The 12678-nt window shown below is 40.6% G+C and overlaps 1 protein-coding gene across 5 annotated transcripts in view; it reads left to right on the top strand.

Moving 5' to 3' along the window:
* Nucleotides 1-12678, top strand: part of PTPRM (protein tyrosine phosphatase receptor type M) — a 527195-nt gene that overhangs the window by 222580 nt on the left and 291937 nt on the right. For all 5 annotated transcript variants that reach the window (XM_063130578.1, XM_063130575.1, XM_063130573.1 and 2 more), the window contains exon 7: nt 4034-4327. In XM_063130578.1, the coding sequence (XP_062986648.1) occupies nt 4034-4327 (294 nt within the window). The remainder of the gene's footprint in view (nt 1-4033; nt 4328-12678) is intronic.

Below are 12678 nucleotides of genomic sequence, written 5' to 3'. Positions count from 1 at the left end.
AACATATATACCACCAACAAATAATCTTCACAGCATCTTGTTGCAAAATGTAGACAATAGCTAACAATTTGCTGTCCTTTCGTGGCACTCCATATGAGCCAACCGACATGGCCACTTAATGGTAAGGACTGGCCCTGAGTATGTTTCAGTGGCAGCATATATTTACTTTCTACTCTTAATCAGTTATGAGTTGCTGCAAATTTATTTATGCTTAGTTTCACATTATTCAGCCTTGAGCTAGGCTAATTCTAGAACAAAACAAGGAAATTCTATGCAGGCTTTTGCTGGAACTTTTTAAGGGTACTTTGAGCATTGTGGAAGAGAAAATACCCTTAGGGATGAAAAACCATTAAAATAAAGTCTATTTAAAACACTTGTACGGCCTAAAATGAATTGGTGTAACCGCTAACCTTTGTCGCCTCAATCTTGAGCTTGAATTTTGAATGGCAGTTCAACAGTCCTGTTTCCAGCACTTGAAATCTGAACATAATTAACTGTTGTTTCAGCATGGTTACATAAATGCCTCAGGATGTTCTATCAAAGTTCCATTTCATGTTTTGGTTGAAGAAACAGACTAATGATTTAAAATGAAGCTAAATAATTTTGAGTTAAGCCGCAGCTATTTAAATTGCACAGATTCTGCATAGCTCTCTGGCTTAAAAACAGTGGAGTAAACTGTGTCTTTGCAGTTATAGTGAATTATTAAATGCTTGTTTAGCGGCACATACTGATACTGGTGTATAATTATTATTTTTTTAGTTATTCTGAAATGGCTATATGATATGCTGTTTTCTTAATGCAGCAATCTCCATTGAGTAATAATAATTAGGAGGAACTTTTATAGGCATTTTGAGTTGCTGCCAGATTTGTCATTTTTATCCCGTGGGAGTCAGTGACAATAGCTCATTAATGTGGAAATATGTAATGCTGCTTCCTGTAGCTGTACATTTTATGTATCATTTTCACTGTGACATTTACCGTCTAAGTGCCATCCTTTAACAATAGCTCTAGGCTTAAGCAGGTGTGAGAAATACCAGATATAGGTTTACTGGATATAACTTCTAACCAATAGAGGGGTATAGCCTTCTCTGTTTTCAAGTATTTTAAGGTGGAGGCAACCTAGTGCCCTCTAGGTTTTTTTGTCTACAACTCCCATCCGTCCCAGACAGCATGGCCCATGGCCAACGATTATTGGAGATGTAGTCCAAAACATCCACTAGGGTATAATAATGAATAAAAGTGTAGTATCAAAGCATAGTGTACTAATGTATATTTATACAATTTTAATGCATGGTATAAGCATTTCTTACTAAGCCAACATAACAAGAGACCATTGAATAAGTTACCTATATCTATTTATCTTCCCTTTTTAGAAATGTCTATACTAAGGGCTAAATATGAGCAAAACTATAACAGAAATAGATGTATGTATGAAGTAATGGATTACTAAGTAAAGATGTTTGTGAGGTTCCCCTGGCTCAGGTCCAGAAATGAGCTCTGGAGGCTTCATAATGCTCGCCTCAAAGGAGAGGTGAGCATTAGAAGTGCCTGAATTCTCCTCCAGTGTTGATTAAAATTCAGTCTGGAGAAGGTTTCTCAGCTTAAGTCCTGCTTTCAAGGGCTGTTACTGGGAAAACTACTGCTTGGAGGGGAAAACCCACCTCCTACAGTGCGGGGGACTCTTCTGCCCTATATAAAAAAGACTGCTTTAAAGGACTGTACAGGGAAACTACTGGTGCTGGTTTAGGGGCAAAAGCTGCCTGATAGGGGAGCCTTGGGTTTGCCTAAGTAGAGATATAATTCTTCTTTTTCAGAGAGGACATATTACTAATCCTCGATTGGCTGAAAAGAATAATCTGAGTTTTCCTGTTTTGGGGGTGTTGCTGTTGGATCATTTCTGAGTTAATTTGAGGGACCACAAGAGAGTTTGCCCATTGTATTAAATCACAAAAATGAATGGAATTCTTAAATATAGTTTAGGAAGACATTCCAAGTTCACTATGCTTATTTGAATTTGTTCAAGGCAAGTTTGCCTTTTTAATTATTATTTTTTTGTGGTTGTTGTATTGGGGAGACTTACTTTGGAAGATGGAGAGCTGATTTACTGATTAATCTCTACTGCATGGACTAGAAGCCTACAACCAAATAATTGGCTGGTTATTACAAATCAGTATGAAATTCCTGCTACTCCTCACTTTTTCCAGCTCCTCCATAGGGTTGCCAACCATGACTGCTTTACACTCAGGGCCAGCAGCAGAATCAACTGTGCCTTTGGAATATTGCTGCTGATGCCCCCTCTGCTGCTGCCTCCCTGCCCCACTGCTGAAGCATCCACACCACACCACCTGCCAAAGCTGCCCACTGCCACCGAAGCCACCTGCTGGTGGCACAACCCCCTGCTGGCTGCCACCTCACTAACACTACCAAAGCCTGCTTGCTAGCTGCCCAAGCCAGCAGCATGCCCCACTGGGTGTGGAAATTGTGCCCCCCCCTCCATCCATCCATCATTGCCTCCGTCTTTTGGTACCTGGCTGTGGATGGGGGCAGCAGCAGGAGCAGCAGAAGTCTCCTCTTCACCTGGCAAACCTGTTCACTCTCAAAGCGCTGTGGGACCAACTTGTCAAGGCTGCAGGCTATATGGTTCTATTTTAAAAGGTTTTTTTAAAAAAGTTATATTTTGAATAGCAGCAATGTGAACCAATTAGACACTACCTTGGGGAAAACATAGCCAATGAAGACACAGGAGCAGTGTAAAGACCTGTGCCCTCATTGGATGTATCCCTCCCAAAGCAGCAGCTGATTAGTTCAGGTCGCTGCTAATCAAAATGTAACTTTAAAAAATCTTTTAGCGTAGGGCGCTTGCAACCTTGGCCTTGCTGCTTCCTTTTGTCAGCCAGGTGAGCAAGCAAGGAGGAGGAGACTGGCGGTAGCTGTTGCAGTAGGCTCAGGTGAGGACAGGACCTTCTTAGCCTCTGGGCCCTTGGCAGCTGCCCACTTGTGTCCAGTATTCGAGGCAGTAAGCCTGTGTGCACCAGTTGCTGGGGAACATGGGTGGGAGGGTGCTGTTGCACCATGTCCTGCTTGTTCATCCCTGGCCGATGGCTGGTTGCCCACTGTGTGAACAGAACACTGGACTAGATGGACCCTTGGTCTGATCCAGCAGGGCACTTCTTATGTTCTTAACTCCTGATGCAAGGTGTCTTAGTATGATGCCAACTCCTGATGCCAGGCCTGTTTCCGCACATAAGGAGATCTCATGACTTCTCCAAAACTCTTATAGATCTGCTGAGCAGCTCCAAGAGCAATAGGGTAAAGCGATGGAGGAGTGTTGTCAGGCAAGCAGAGATTTCCTTCCATTGTGTTGAATGGAGTTTAAAACAGAATGGAAAAGGAATGGCATTAGCTTGCTGAGGAACTTCCTTGAGGCCAGGGTAGGGCAGGTCACTTGCAACCTGATAAAATAGATGGGATATGGGATATGTCTATAAACATGATTGCTTTTGAAGAACCTGAGGATAAGAGATAGAGATTCAGGGATTTGTTCTTCTAGATAGTTACATTTCAAACAAAAGGTGGGGAAAGATGCGAAATAATCCTGCCAAGGTAAATAGGTCTATGTAAGAGCCAACACTCTAGTCAAGTAATTTGGAAGAAAACCTTCTATATCTACTTTAAAAAGCAAAATAAACTTTAGCAGTAGTAGCAGCAATAACTTTATTGTTTATGTATAAGTCATATCAAAAACCTGAAAGAGCATTCAGAGCTGAGCAACAAATACAGCTTTCAATTTCCTGGGTACCAATAAACATATCTGTAAATCTAGCGTGGAGTCTACCGTTGTTCTGTACTTTGTTACCCTGGAGAGAAAAAGACTGCAAGTCCAACTCCGTTAAACTGTATTAAAAAATGAAAACAACAAATATTAAGATTCCTTTATGGAAGGAAGTTAAAACTGTGTAAATGTTTTGATAATATTATTTATTCAATGAGGTTGTTTGTTTGTTTTAAAAATAGCACATTGCTTTTGTTTCAGAGCCACCTGTTCCCATCGCACCCCCACAACTGTCATCAGTTGGTGCAACCTATTTATGGATACAATTAAATGCCAACTCCATCAATGGAGATGGTCCCATCATTGTGAGAGAAGTGGAATATCGCACTTCAAGTGGAAATTGGTATGATATACAACCCGTGGACTCCACAAGCTATAAAATTGGACACCTGGATCCTGACACAGAATATGAAATTAGCGTATTGCTCACTAGACCAGGTGAAGGAGGGACTGGATCTCCTGGACCAGCTCTTAAAACAAGAACAAAATGTGCTGGTGAGTAAACTTGTATGTTAAGATTAATACTAGTTCTCAACATGTTTCTTGAAGCCATATATTCTATTTTTAAAATTCAGGATGTGTTTTCGTTTAAAACATTAGTACTCACAGTCAGGGCATCTTATGTGCTTATTATTAGCACGATCAAGCTAAAGAAACCACTTTTAAGGCCCATTGATTTCCCTTAGCAGTTGACATGCAGCCGATCTTTGCTGTTATGTGGAGATACTGTAGTTGGCGGTTCTAGTCTTTCTGCCAGATACAAAGCCGAGCTCTTGTACAAAGTAATTAGTAAAATCATCTTTGGTGAAAGTAGTAGAGTTGCTAGTACTACATCAAAACTTGCTATTCCATCTTATCCAGAAGATGTGACGTATACAGGAGGGGGCTTTCTTGATAGTGTGCCCTCTCTGAAGAGATATGCCTGGCGCCTATTTTACAGTCATCTTAGCACCAGGTTAAGAGGTTGTCATTCACCCAGGCATTTTAATTTGTATAATCTCTCAGTCTGCCTTCTAAGCTTTATCTCCTGCCTTTTATAGTGGTTGTTAAGGTTAATGTTTTTATTAGGTTTTAAATAATTTATATTGTTGTACACTGCTACTGAATTTTACTTGATGGTGATATTGAAATGATGAATATAAAATAAAAAATATGGAAGATTATGAAAATGATTTTTTTCATCCTCCCAGTTAAAGGACCTATTTTAAAATGGAAGGAAGAATGTGACTATGTAATATATTATGTTTGAATTTATTTATTTTGCTGAAATAACTTGATTGTGCATTGTTGCACATGACTACAAAGATGGCTTCGATCGTAGCCGCTTTTCACCACCTGGATTAGTTAGGTTACGGCTCCAAAAAGAAGGCAGAATGGTCAGGGGATGCACTTAGCCTTCCCTCTCTTGTTTCATATTGCTGCATCTATGGTTAAAAGTGTCTTAAACAGTTTAAAAGTTGGACTGATATACTAATCATACATCAGTATAACTGCTTAGCAGTGAAGTTATACTGTTCTCAAATGTGCACCAGAGGATTAATAGAATGGGGACTCCTTTAAGAGATGAATCATTGTACCTTTTAAATTGTGGTGATAATTGTATGCTATAAACTTATTCCCTTGGGAGAGAAGCAGACCACTTTGAAACTTAAAGCACTGTACCAGTTTATTTTTTTATTTTTTCCCCGTAATCTTAATAGTTCCCTGAAATGCTTGAAATATGTTTTTGCTTGGCACAATGAAATTCCATTCAGTTACAACAGCCTAGCACTGATAAACAAAAATGTGTCTATAATTAGAATGCAAAGAAAATAAAGGCTATTTTCCAAAGCCATAGAATTTTCAGAAAAGTTCTGTGCACCCACTTTGTGAAAGTGCTTTACATTCTTTGGTATGAAAATGTATAAACTAGAGGCCTGCATCTGGGGGTGGAGGGAGTACTGCAGGCTAAGTGAATAAGTTTCAATCCCAAACTATACAAAACTTTCAAAAGTTTCTTGTTGCTGAAATCTTCTTTACTCAGAGATTCATGTATTCTGCTCTGTCCTGTGCATATTTGCTCAGAAGAAAAACCCATTGCATTTAATGGGGCTTGCTCCCATGTAAGTGTGTATAGGATTTCAGCCTTTGAAGGTGAAATATGCCCAGTTCTTTTTGTTTAGACATGTACACCTTCTGTCATACCAACTTCCAGGCTGAAACTCTTGGCCATGAAAAATTAGCCTTCCACAGCCAGGAGTTGTTGGGGGGTTCTCATTCTTCCTCAAACTATGGCTGTCACAGATTTTGCATGGATGCGGGTTTCAAAGTCAGATTGCCTCAAAAAGGAGTTGAGCCTTTCCTCAGTTGCAGCAGGAGGAGCAGGAGAATGACTTGGCTTGAATCTAACCTAATCTGGCTGGGGAAATTGCATATTTCTCCCTCCATTCTAGTAGATTATGTGGGCCTTTAAGGCCACGATTGGCGTGGGGGGAGGGAGGCAAAGTGCACTTTCTGGAGGCCCCAGAGAGTGCGCAATTCCTATGGAAAACCATTAGTGTGCCAGGGGAATTGAGCACTTTCCAGAGGCCCTGGACAGCGCATTTTGCCCCCTCCACCACGCCAGTCATGGCCTTAAAGGCGCTCTTAATCCAAGACGACCTTTAAGGCCACAATTGGCATGGGCATGAGAGGGAGGCAAAGCACGCTTTCTGGCACCTCTAGAAAGTGCGCAATTCCTCCAGCACACTAATGGCGTGCTGGAGAAATTGCGCACTCTCTGGGGCCTCCGGAAAGTGCACTTTGCCTCCCTCCCCCCACGCCAATCGTGGCCTTAGGTACGTGTCTGTCCCCAGGTACGTTAGGCCTAATACATATGGTAGATTAGACCATCGATCTGGTGCTATGCATTGGACAAATGGGAGTAATCCATCTTGTCATGGATGTATCAGTATAGGGTTAATCCAGTATTTGGATTTGCAGCTCCGTGCAACTTCTGCTGGATTAGTAGGTTAGTTAGGATGGTCCACTCCTCAGGGATAATGGATCCAAATGGTTCCTAGTTGGCCTTAGTTGACAGGTGAACTGTCCTACTAGGCTCTTAAAATAGGGAATTCATTTGAGTCATTGCTCTCATGCACTTTCTTCCTGCTTACCAGCGACCAGGCACCTATCTGCTTACCTAGGGAACTGTAGGCCATCATATGGCTCTAAGCTGTGTTTGGTCAGACTTGTCCTTCATTTCCTTCATTTGAATTCTTATCATCCCTGTTGCCCCATTGCCCACAGCCCTAAACAGAGCCTATGATGTTTATACAGTCAAAAAACAGCAAAATAAGAAACCTAAGTTTGGTCCTTACCCACAGCAAAAAACGTTTTAAATTGTATAATTTCAGAATGGAAAGTTCATAGCTTGCTGAAACTAGCTAGAATAATTAAATGTAATTTAGTGAAGCCTTATCCCATAGCTGTTTAATTTGTAGATAAATGGCTCTAAAGTAGGAAGGATATTAATTTAGACAGGACTTATTAATTTTCTTTGAAAATATGTTGGGCCAATCAGCAATGCATTTTTTCTTTCTAATTTTTCTTTCTTAGTAGTAATTTTTTGTTTGGACATCCCTCGTTATGTAAGCAGAAATAAATAATTTAATGTGTGGATATGTTCAAAGAATATAGCTGATCATTACCATATGGTTTACTTAGGCCTTTCTTTTTCTTTTATTTTTTATTTTCCTTTCTTTCTTTTTTTACAAAATTGCTCTTTGTGTCAGATAATCAGAGGTGGAGCTTATGGAAATAACCTATTCATTTAAAATAATGTTTATATGATGCAGAAAATATCATTTCTGAGACAAAAAAATTAATTAGATTGCAGTGTATAATTGCACTAGTATCAGCACTGGTGTTATAAGTAATTATATTTTAAGAGAAAATAAAACCCATCAGTAACCAAATAGAGGTTACTGATGGGATTCTTAAAATTGGAATGACTTCTTTTGTTTATTTTATTTTATCATGCTTTTTGGTATCCAAGGTATACCCCCAAACAAATTATTATTGTTGTTGTTGTTGTTGTTATTTATCAGAGATAGTAAAATTGCTCATAGAAATTAGTTGGTGTAAAATGTATTATTATTTCAGCACAAAGCTCAGTGTTTTAAGCAAATGCGTAAATTGATAACACCACAGGCCTTGGTAGTGTTGACACTTCTGGTAGGAAGGTGGTGCTTAGGGACTCTGTGGAGCGCTTAGACAGGCCCCTGTGTTGTGATACCTTCACTGTGCATAGCTTGTTACAAAGCTGAAGAAGGCAGATCCCTGCCCTGAGGAGTTTACAATATATATATATATGTAATTCAACACAAGGAGGAAAACAGAGGACAAATATACCCTTTCATAGAAGAACTTCCCAATTATCACTTCCCATGTGATCAGACTAGACAACCCAATCAAGCAGCTTCCTTTATCTGTTTTTTTCCCCTCCAAGTTCTGGACACTCATCGACACAAGCTCTGTAACAGCGGGAACAAGGAGCCAAGGAGCTGTGCAAACCCTGAGCTTGTCTGGCCAGGTTTGGGGAAGTGCCCTGACCAGAATGAGCTGAGGGTTAGGCAGAATTCCTTTTTAATGCTCTCTAGAAGCCTTCCGCATAGCCCATGAGTGGTAAGACTCTGCCCTAGTCCTGTCCCTAGGCCTAACTACTGTCATGTGAGTTGGGAGAGTGGTGTCTGTTTGCCATTATTTGTGCTTGCTATTGAGGCAATCTCTCCTTTGAGTCCTCTGACAACTCACTGACACCAGCAGTGTGTTTATATGCATATATACAGTAATTCGCCTATAGGTACGAAACAATATATGTAAATAGCAAAAGTTGGTCATGTACATGAACACACACCCCTCCCTAGCTTGGAGGCAAAACGAGTTCAAATTATGAAATGTTGACTGGAACAACACATTTTCATTGTTTTAAACAAAGTCACAACATTTTATTGGCTATTTATCAGGACATAATTATAAATTATCTTGTTAAGTTTCCTGGCCTATCTTCCAGTAACTGTACTTAATGAAAAAGCATAGGTCATATTATACACTGAACAAAGCTATGTTTTGAAAGACATAACACAATTTCATATATTTAATTAACAAGAAATGTATTTAGAACAAATTTATTGATTTTTAAATATAAACTCTTGTTTCAAACAACAATATGTCTTTAGAATAGCACGTTATTATAATATATGGGATTAAGATGTGAGAAGCTTTAATTGTCAATTTATTTCTTTAATAGTTGCTATTTTGCCATTAAAAACAAAAGACAAAAAATGAGAGGATATCAAAAAGTGAGGAGAAATTGGCACTGGGGCAATTTAGATATGCTATTCAAGGGGAAGGTTAGGGGCTGGGAAAAAATAGCCTTACAAAGGACTTGTGCTGAATTTTACTTACTTTTGAGTAGACATGACATAATCATCTGGACATAGGTAAGGGCATTGCTGGATAATACAGTGGCATATTAAGTGCTGTGTGAAACTTCCATTCTAATTCCACTCCCATCTAGTTGCAGAAAAGCCATGCTTCAACTGTGCTAAAGGCTTCTAGTGTGGAAGCACCTTGTGTCCCAATTTTCACCACATGGGAGTACGTTTTTATATCTGTCTGTCTATCTGTCTCTACATATACAGTATTTCATCCTGATCATGTGGTGAGACTTCTGTCGTTCTCTATTTTTAATGTAGTGTCAGAATCTAAAAGCTGTGTATGTTATAGAACTATTTATTTATTTATTTATTTATTTTATTTTATTTATATACTGCCCCACAGCCGAAGCTCTCTGGGCGGTTTACAACAATTAAAAATAGTAAACATTAAAAGTATACAAAATTTAAAAACCGTCAAAAACATAAAAACAGTATAAAAACAGTATAAAAACAACCCCATCCCACTGATAAACACTTTTAGATATCAGGCTGTAAATGCAACTACCAAGAAATATTCAAGAAGGCTCACTTTGGAGATCTTACATGGTGACATTCTGTTGGCTGTGGAGCAACCAACAAGGCCTCCTCTGACTGGCTATGTAGGGGAAAGCGGTTTTCATTTACTACCTCAACTAATCTAGTCAAATGCATATATAAAAAGACTTTGATTGACTCTACCAGACACCTAGGCAACCTGCTTCAGTGTTCTACCATTCTTATGGGGATCAAAAAGTCCATCTTGTAGGAAATCTTGTACGACATAGTTCTGGAATATTTTTTGCAAAGATGTCTAATACTTAAGTTGAACAATGTAGGCTCCAAAGTTTACAAATGACATGTTTTAGTTACAGTTTTTAGCCCATAATATGAAGATTCAGGTCTTCTCTCAGGTATTTTTTTAAGGTATAGCAATCCAGCATCCTGTAGCACAGCTTCTTGCCGATTAAAAAACAAACTGTAGTTGATGTGTCCATTTTTATAATAGTGGGCTATTTTAAAAGTCATGTGGAAGATGGAAGCTTAAACATTTTTTGGATTGAAAAAAATGTGGATAGCTTACTTTTTCTCTCTGTAGAACCCCAAAAAGAATTTCACTGGTGTTATGCTGACACCAGAAGATATTGATGTACCTCCTAAGTGCACAATACATCATAATATAACTGGCAGTCCATGGCTTAAAGAGGTTCACAAGCAGAATATAAAGGCGCCACAGTCTTCGTTTGAGATGACATGATAGAAACCCGTCTGCTGTGGAACATGAATAATACTAGTCACAAACCTATCAGATAAAATTCAGGACATTGTATTTCTCCCTCAGGTGCCATGGAACCCAAGCCAATTGTTTGTAAAGCTTTAAAAGTTTGCTTTTCTTTGATAAAAGCACATTGATGCTCCGCTTTTGCTTAAACATGCTTTTTGGTTGAAAAATGAAACTTTAAAAATAGCCCAAGGGATCTCCTCCCTTTTGAGCAATACACACAAAATGGCTGCTTGAAGATGATGTCCATTTTTATAATCCCCCTGACAGGCCATGTGTCCTCTTTTCCCTCTGTTTGAAAGGCCGCAAGAAGACTGTCCTTAATTTTGAAGCCATCCTCTCTTTGACAGGCTTTCCTGTCCAGGTAATGATAAAGAACCTCCAGAAAGGAGAACAGAACAGGCCCTGAAGTTGCCATTAACAGCACTTGGGCAGCAGACCAAGCAATGCACACAGGTCACCTTTTCACAGAGGATGTTGCACAGGGAGAAATCGTGTTTCCTTACAGTCGCTCTACTTCTTGCTTCCCTTCCACATTTGAAACCGACTGAATTACACAGGTAGAGGGCAGTGACCACAAGGCCTGTAATTTAAAACCTACCAGCGCAATGGGACAGCTCCCTCTAGTGAATGTTTTGTAGTGCAACTTCGACTGCACATGGCAGGAAATCCTGACAAATCCCGACATATTTGCAAAGAATCAGTTTTTCTGAGGTTTATTTTTTAATGGATTAACTCAGAAAAGGAATGGGAGACATTCAGGAGTGGGAGACGTTTAAAGAAGCCCACAGTCTTCCACCGCATGCTGTGATGTACTGTATATAGTAATTATTTCTTAATGTGCATCTATATGTATGAATTAACATATAAATTTCATGCAAACCAATATCCTCTTTTGATCTTTTTTTGGGTGATGCATTTCCTCTGTTTTGGAGATTCATAAGTAGTAAACCCAATTTACGTCTGGTAAACATCCATATGATTGCTATTTTGCTTTTGGTTCATTATATGTGTGTGCACACTAGGGGTGTGCACAGACCCCCTGCTCCGCCCCGCGGGCCGATCCAAAAATTTCAGATCGGCCCGCTCCGCGCCGCTCCGCCCATACTCCGCTCCTCTTCGCTGCGGAGCTCCGGCTCCGAATCGGAGCTCCGCAGTGGAGGGGAGTGGCGCCAGGTAAGGCCGGGAGAGGAGGGCGGGGGGGTTACCAGGCCCTGCTGCCATCGCCGCCCGTGCGGCGACGGCGGCAGAGCCCGGTAAGGGACCAAGGGGGAGGGGGGCCTTACCGGCCTCCATCCGCGGTCTGTCGGCTTCTTCAATTGAGCCTGCGGTTCAACCAGGAAGTCTGGGCTGCAAGCCTAGACTACCTGGTTGAACCGCTGGCTCAATTGAAGAAGCTGACGGACCGCGGATGGATGCAGGTAAGGGAGAGGAGGGGGGGTTTACATGGGTGACAGCGACAGCGGCAGGGCCCGGTAAACCCCCACTTACCTTTCCGGCGGAGCTCCGGATCGAGGCGAAGAATCCGCCTTCACCTCGATCCTCTTCACCACGCTCCGCCGGCCCCCCAATCCTCTTCGCCTCTGCCTTAAGGGCAGGCGAAGCCCCCCGCTCCGCTTCTAATTCGCTGGTCCGATTAGAAGCGGAGCACATCCCTAGTGCACACACCCATTATGGCTGTCATCTGTATTTTGGATATCTAGTAAGAGGAGCAAGGGGCAAGAAGAGTTTGACTGCATACTAAGATCCTGATTTTTCTGCTCTTTTAACAGCCAGTATTATGTTCACCCTCTCACATTCAATGGAAATTGCAGAGTCAATGGGAGGTTTGCAGTTTAGTTCTGTTCAATATAAAATAGACATGTAAGAAATCAATGAACAGCTGCTGACACACTGTCAGAAAATTAAGGCCTGACAAAGTAAGGTGAGGAAGTGTCAGATAGTTAAGCTGAAACAGCTCTAGTTTTGTGTTCATATGCTGTTTATAGGAGGGAGGGAGAGAGAGCGCAAAAAACCCTGCTCTCTGTCTCTCTGGATTTTAGATATATTAGTCAATTGTCATGCAATATTTTTTTTACATTTTTGCTGATTTCAGGTCTTGCTACAGTCTTTAGGCAGTAGAACAAAAT

This window comes from Elgaria multicarinata, chromosome 7 (assembly GCF_023053635.1).
Source record: "Elgaria multicarinata webbii isolate HBS135686 ecotype San Diego chromosome 7, rElgMul1.1.pri, whole genome shotgun sequence".
In the NCBI taxonomy this organism is placed as follows: domain Eukaryota; kingdom Metazoa; phylum Chordata; class Lepidosauria; order Squamata; family Anguidae; genus Elgaria; species Elgaria multicarinata.
This window is presented reverse-complemented; position numbering and strand designations above follow the sequence as displayed.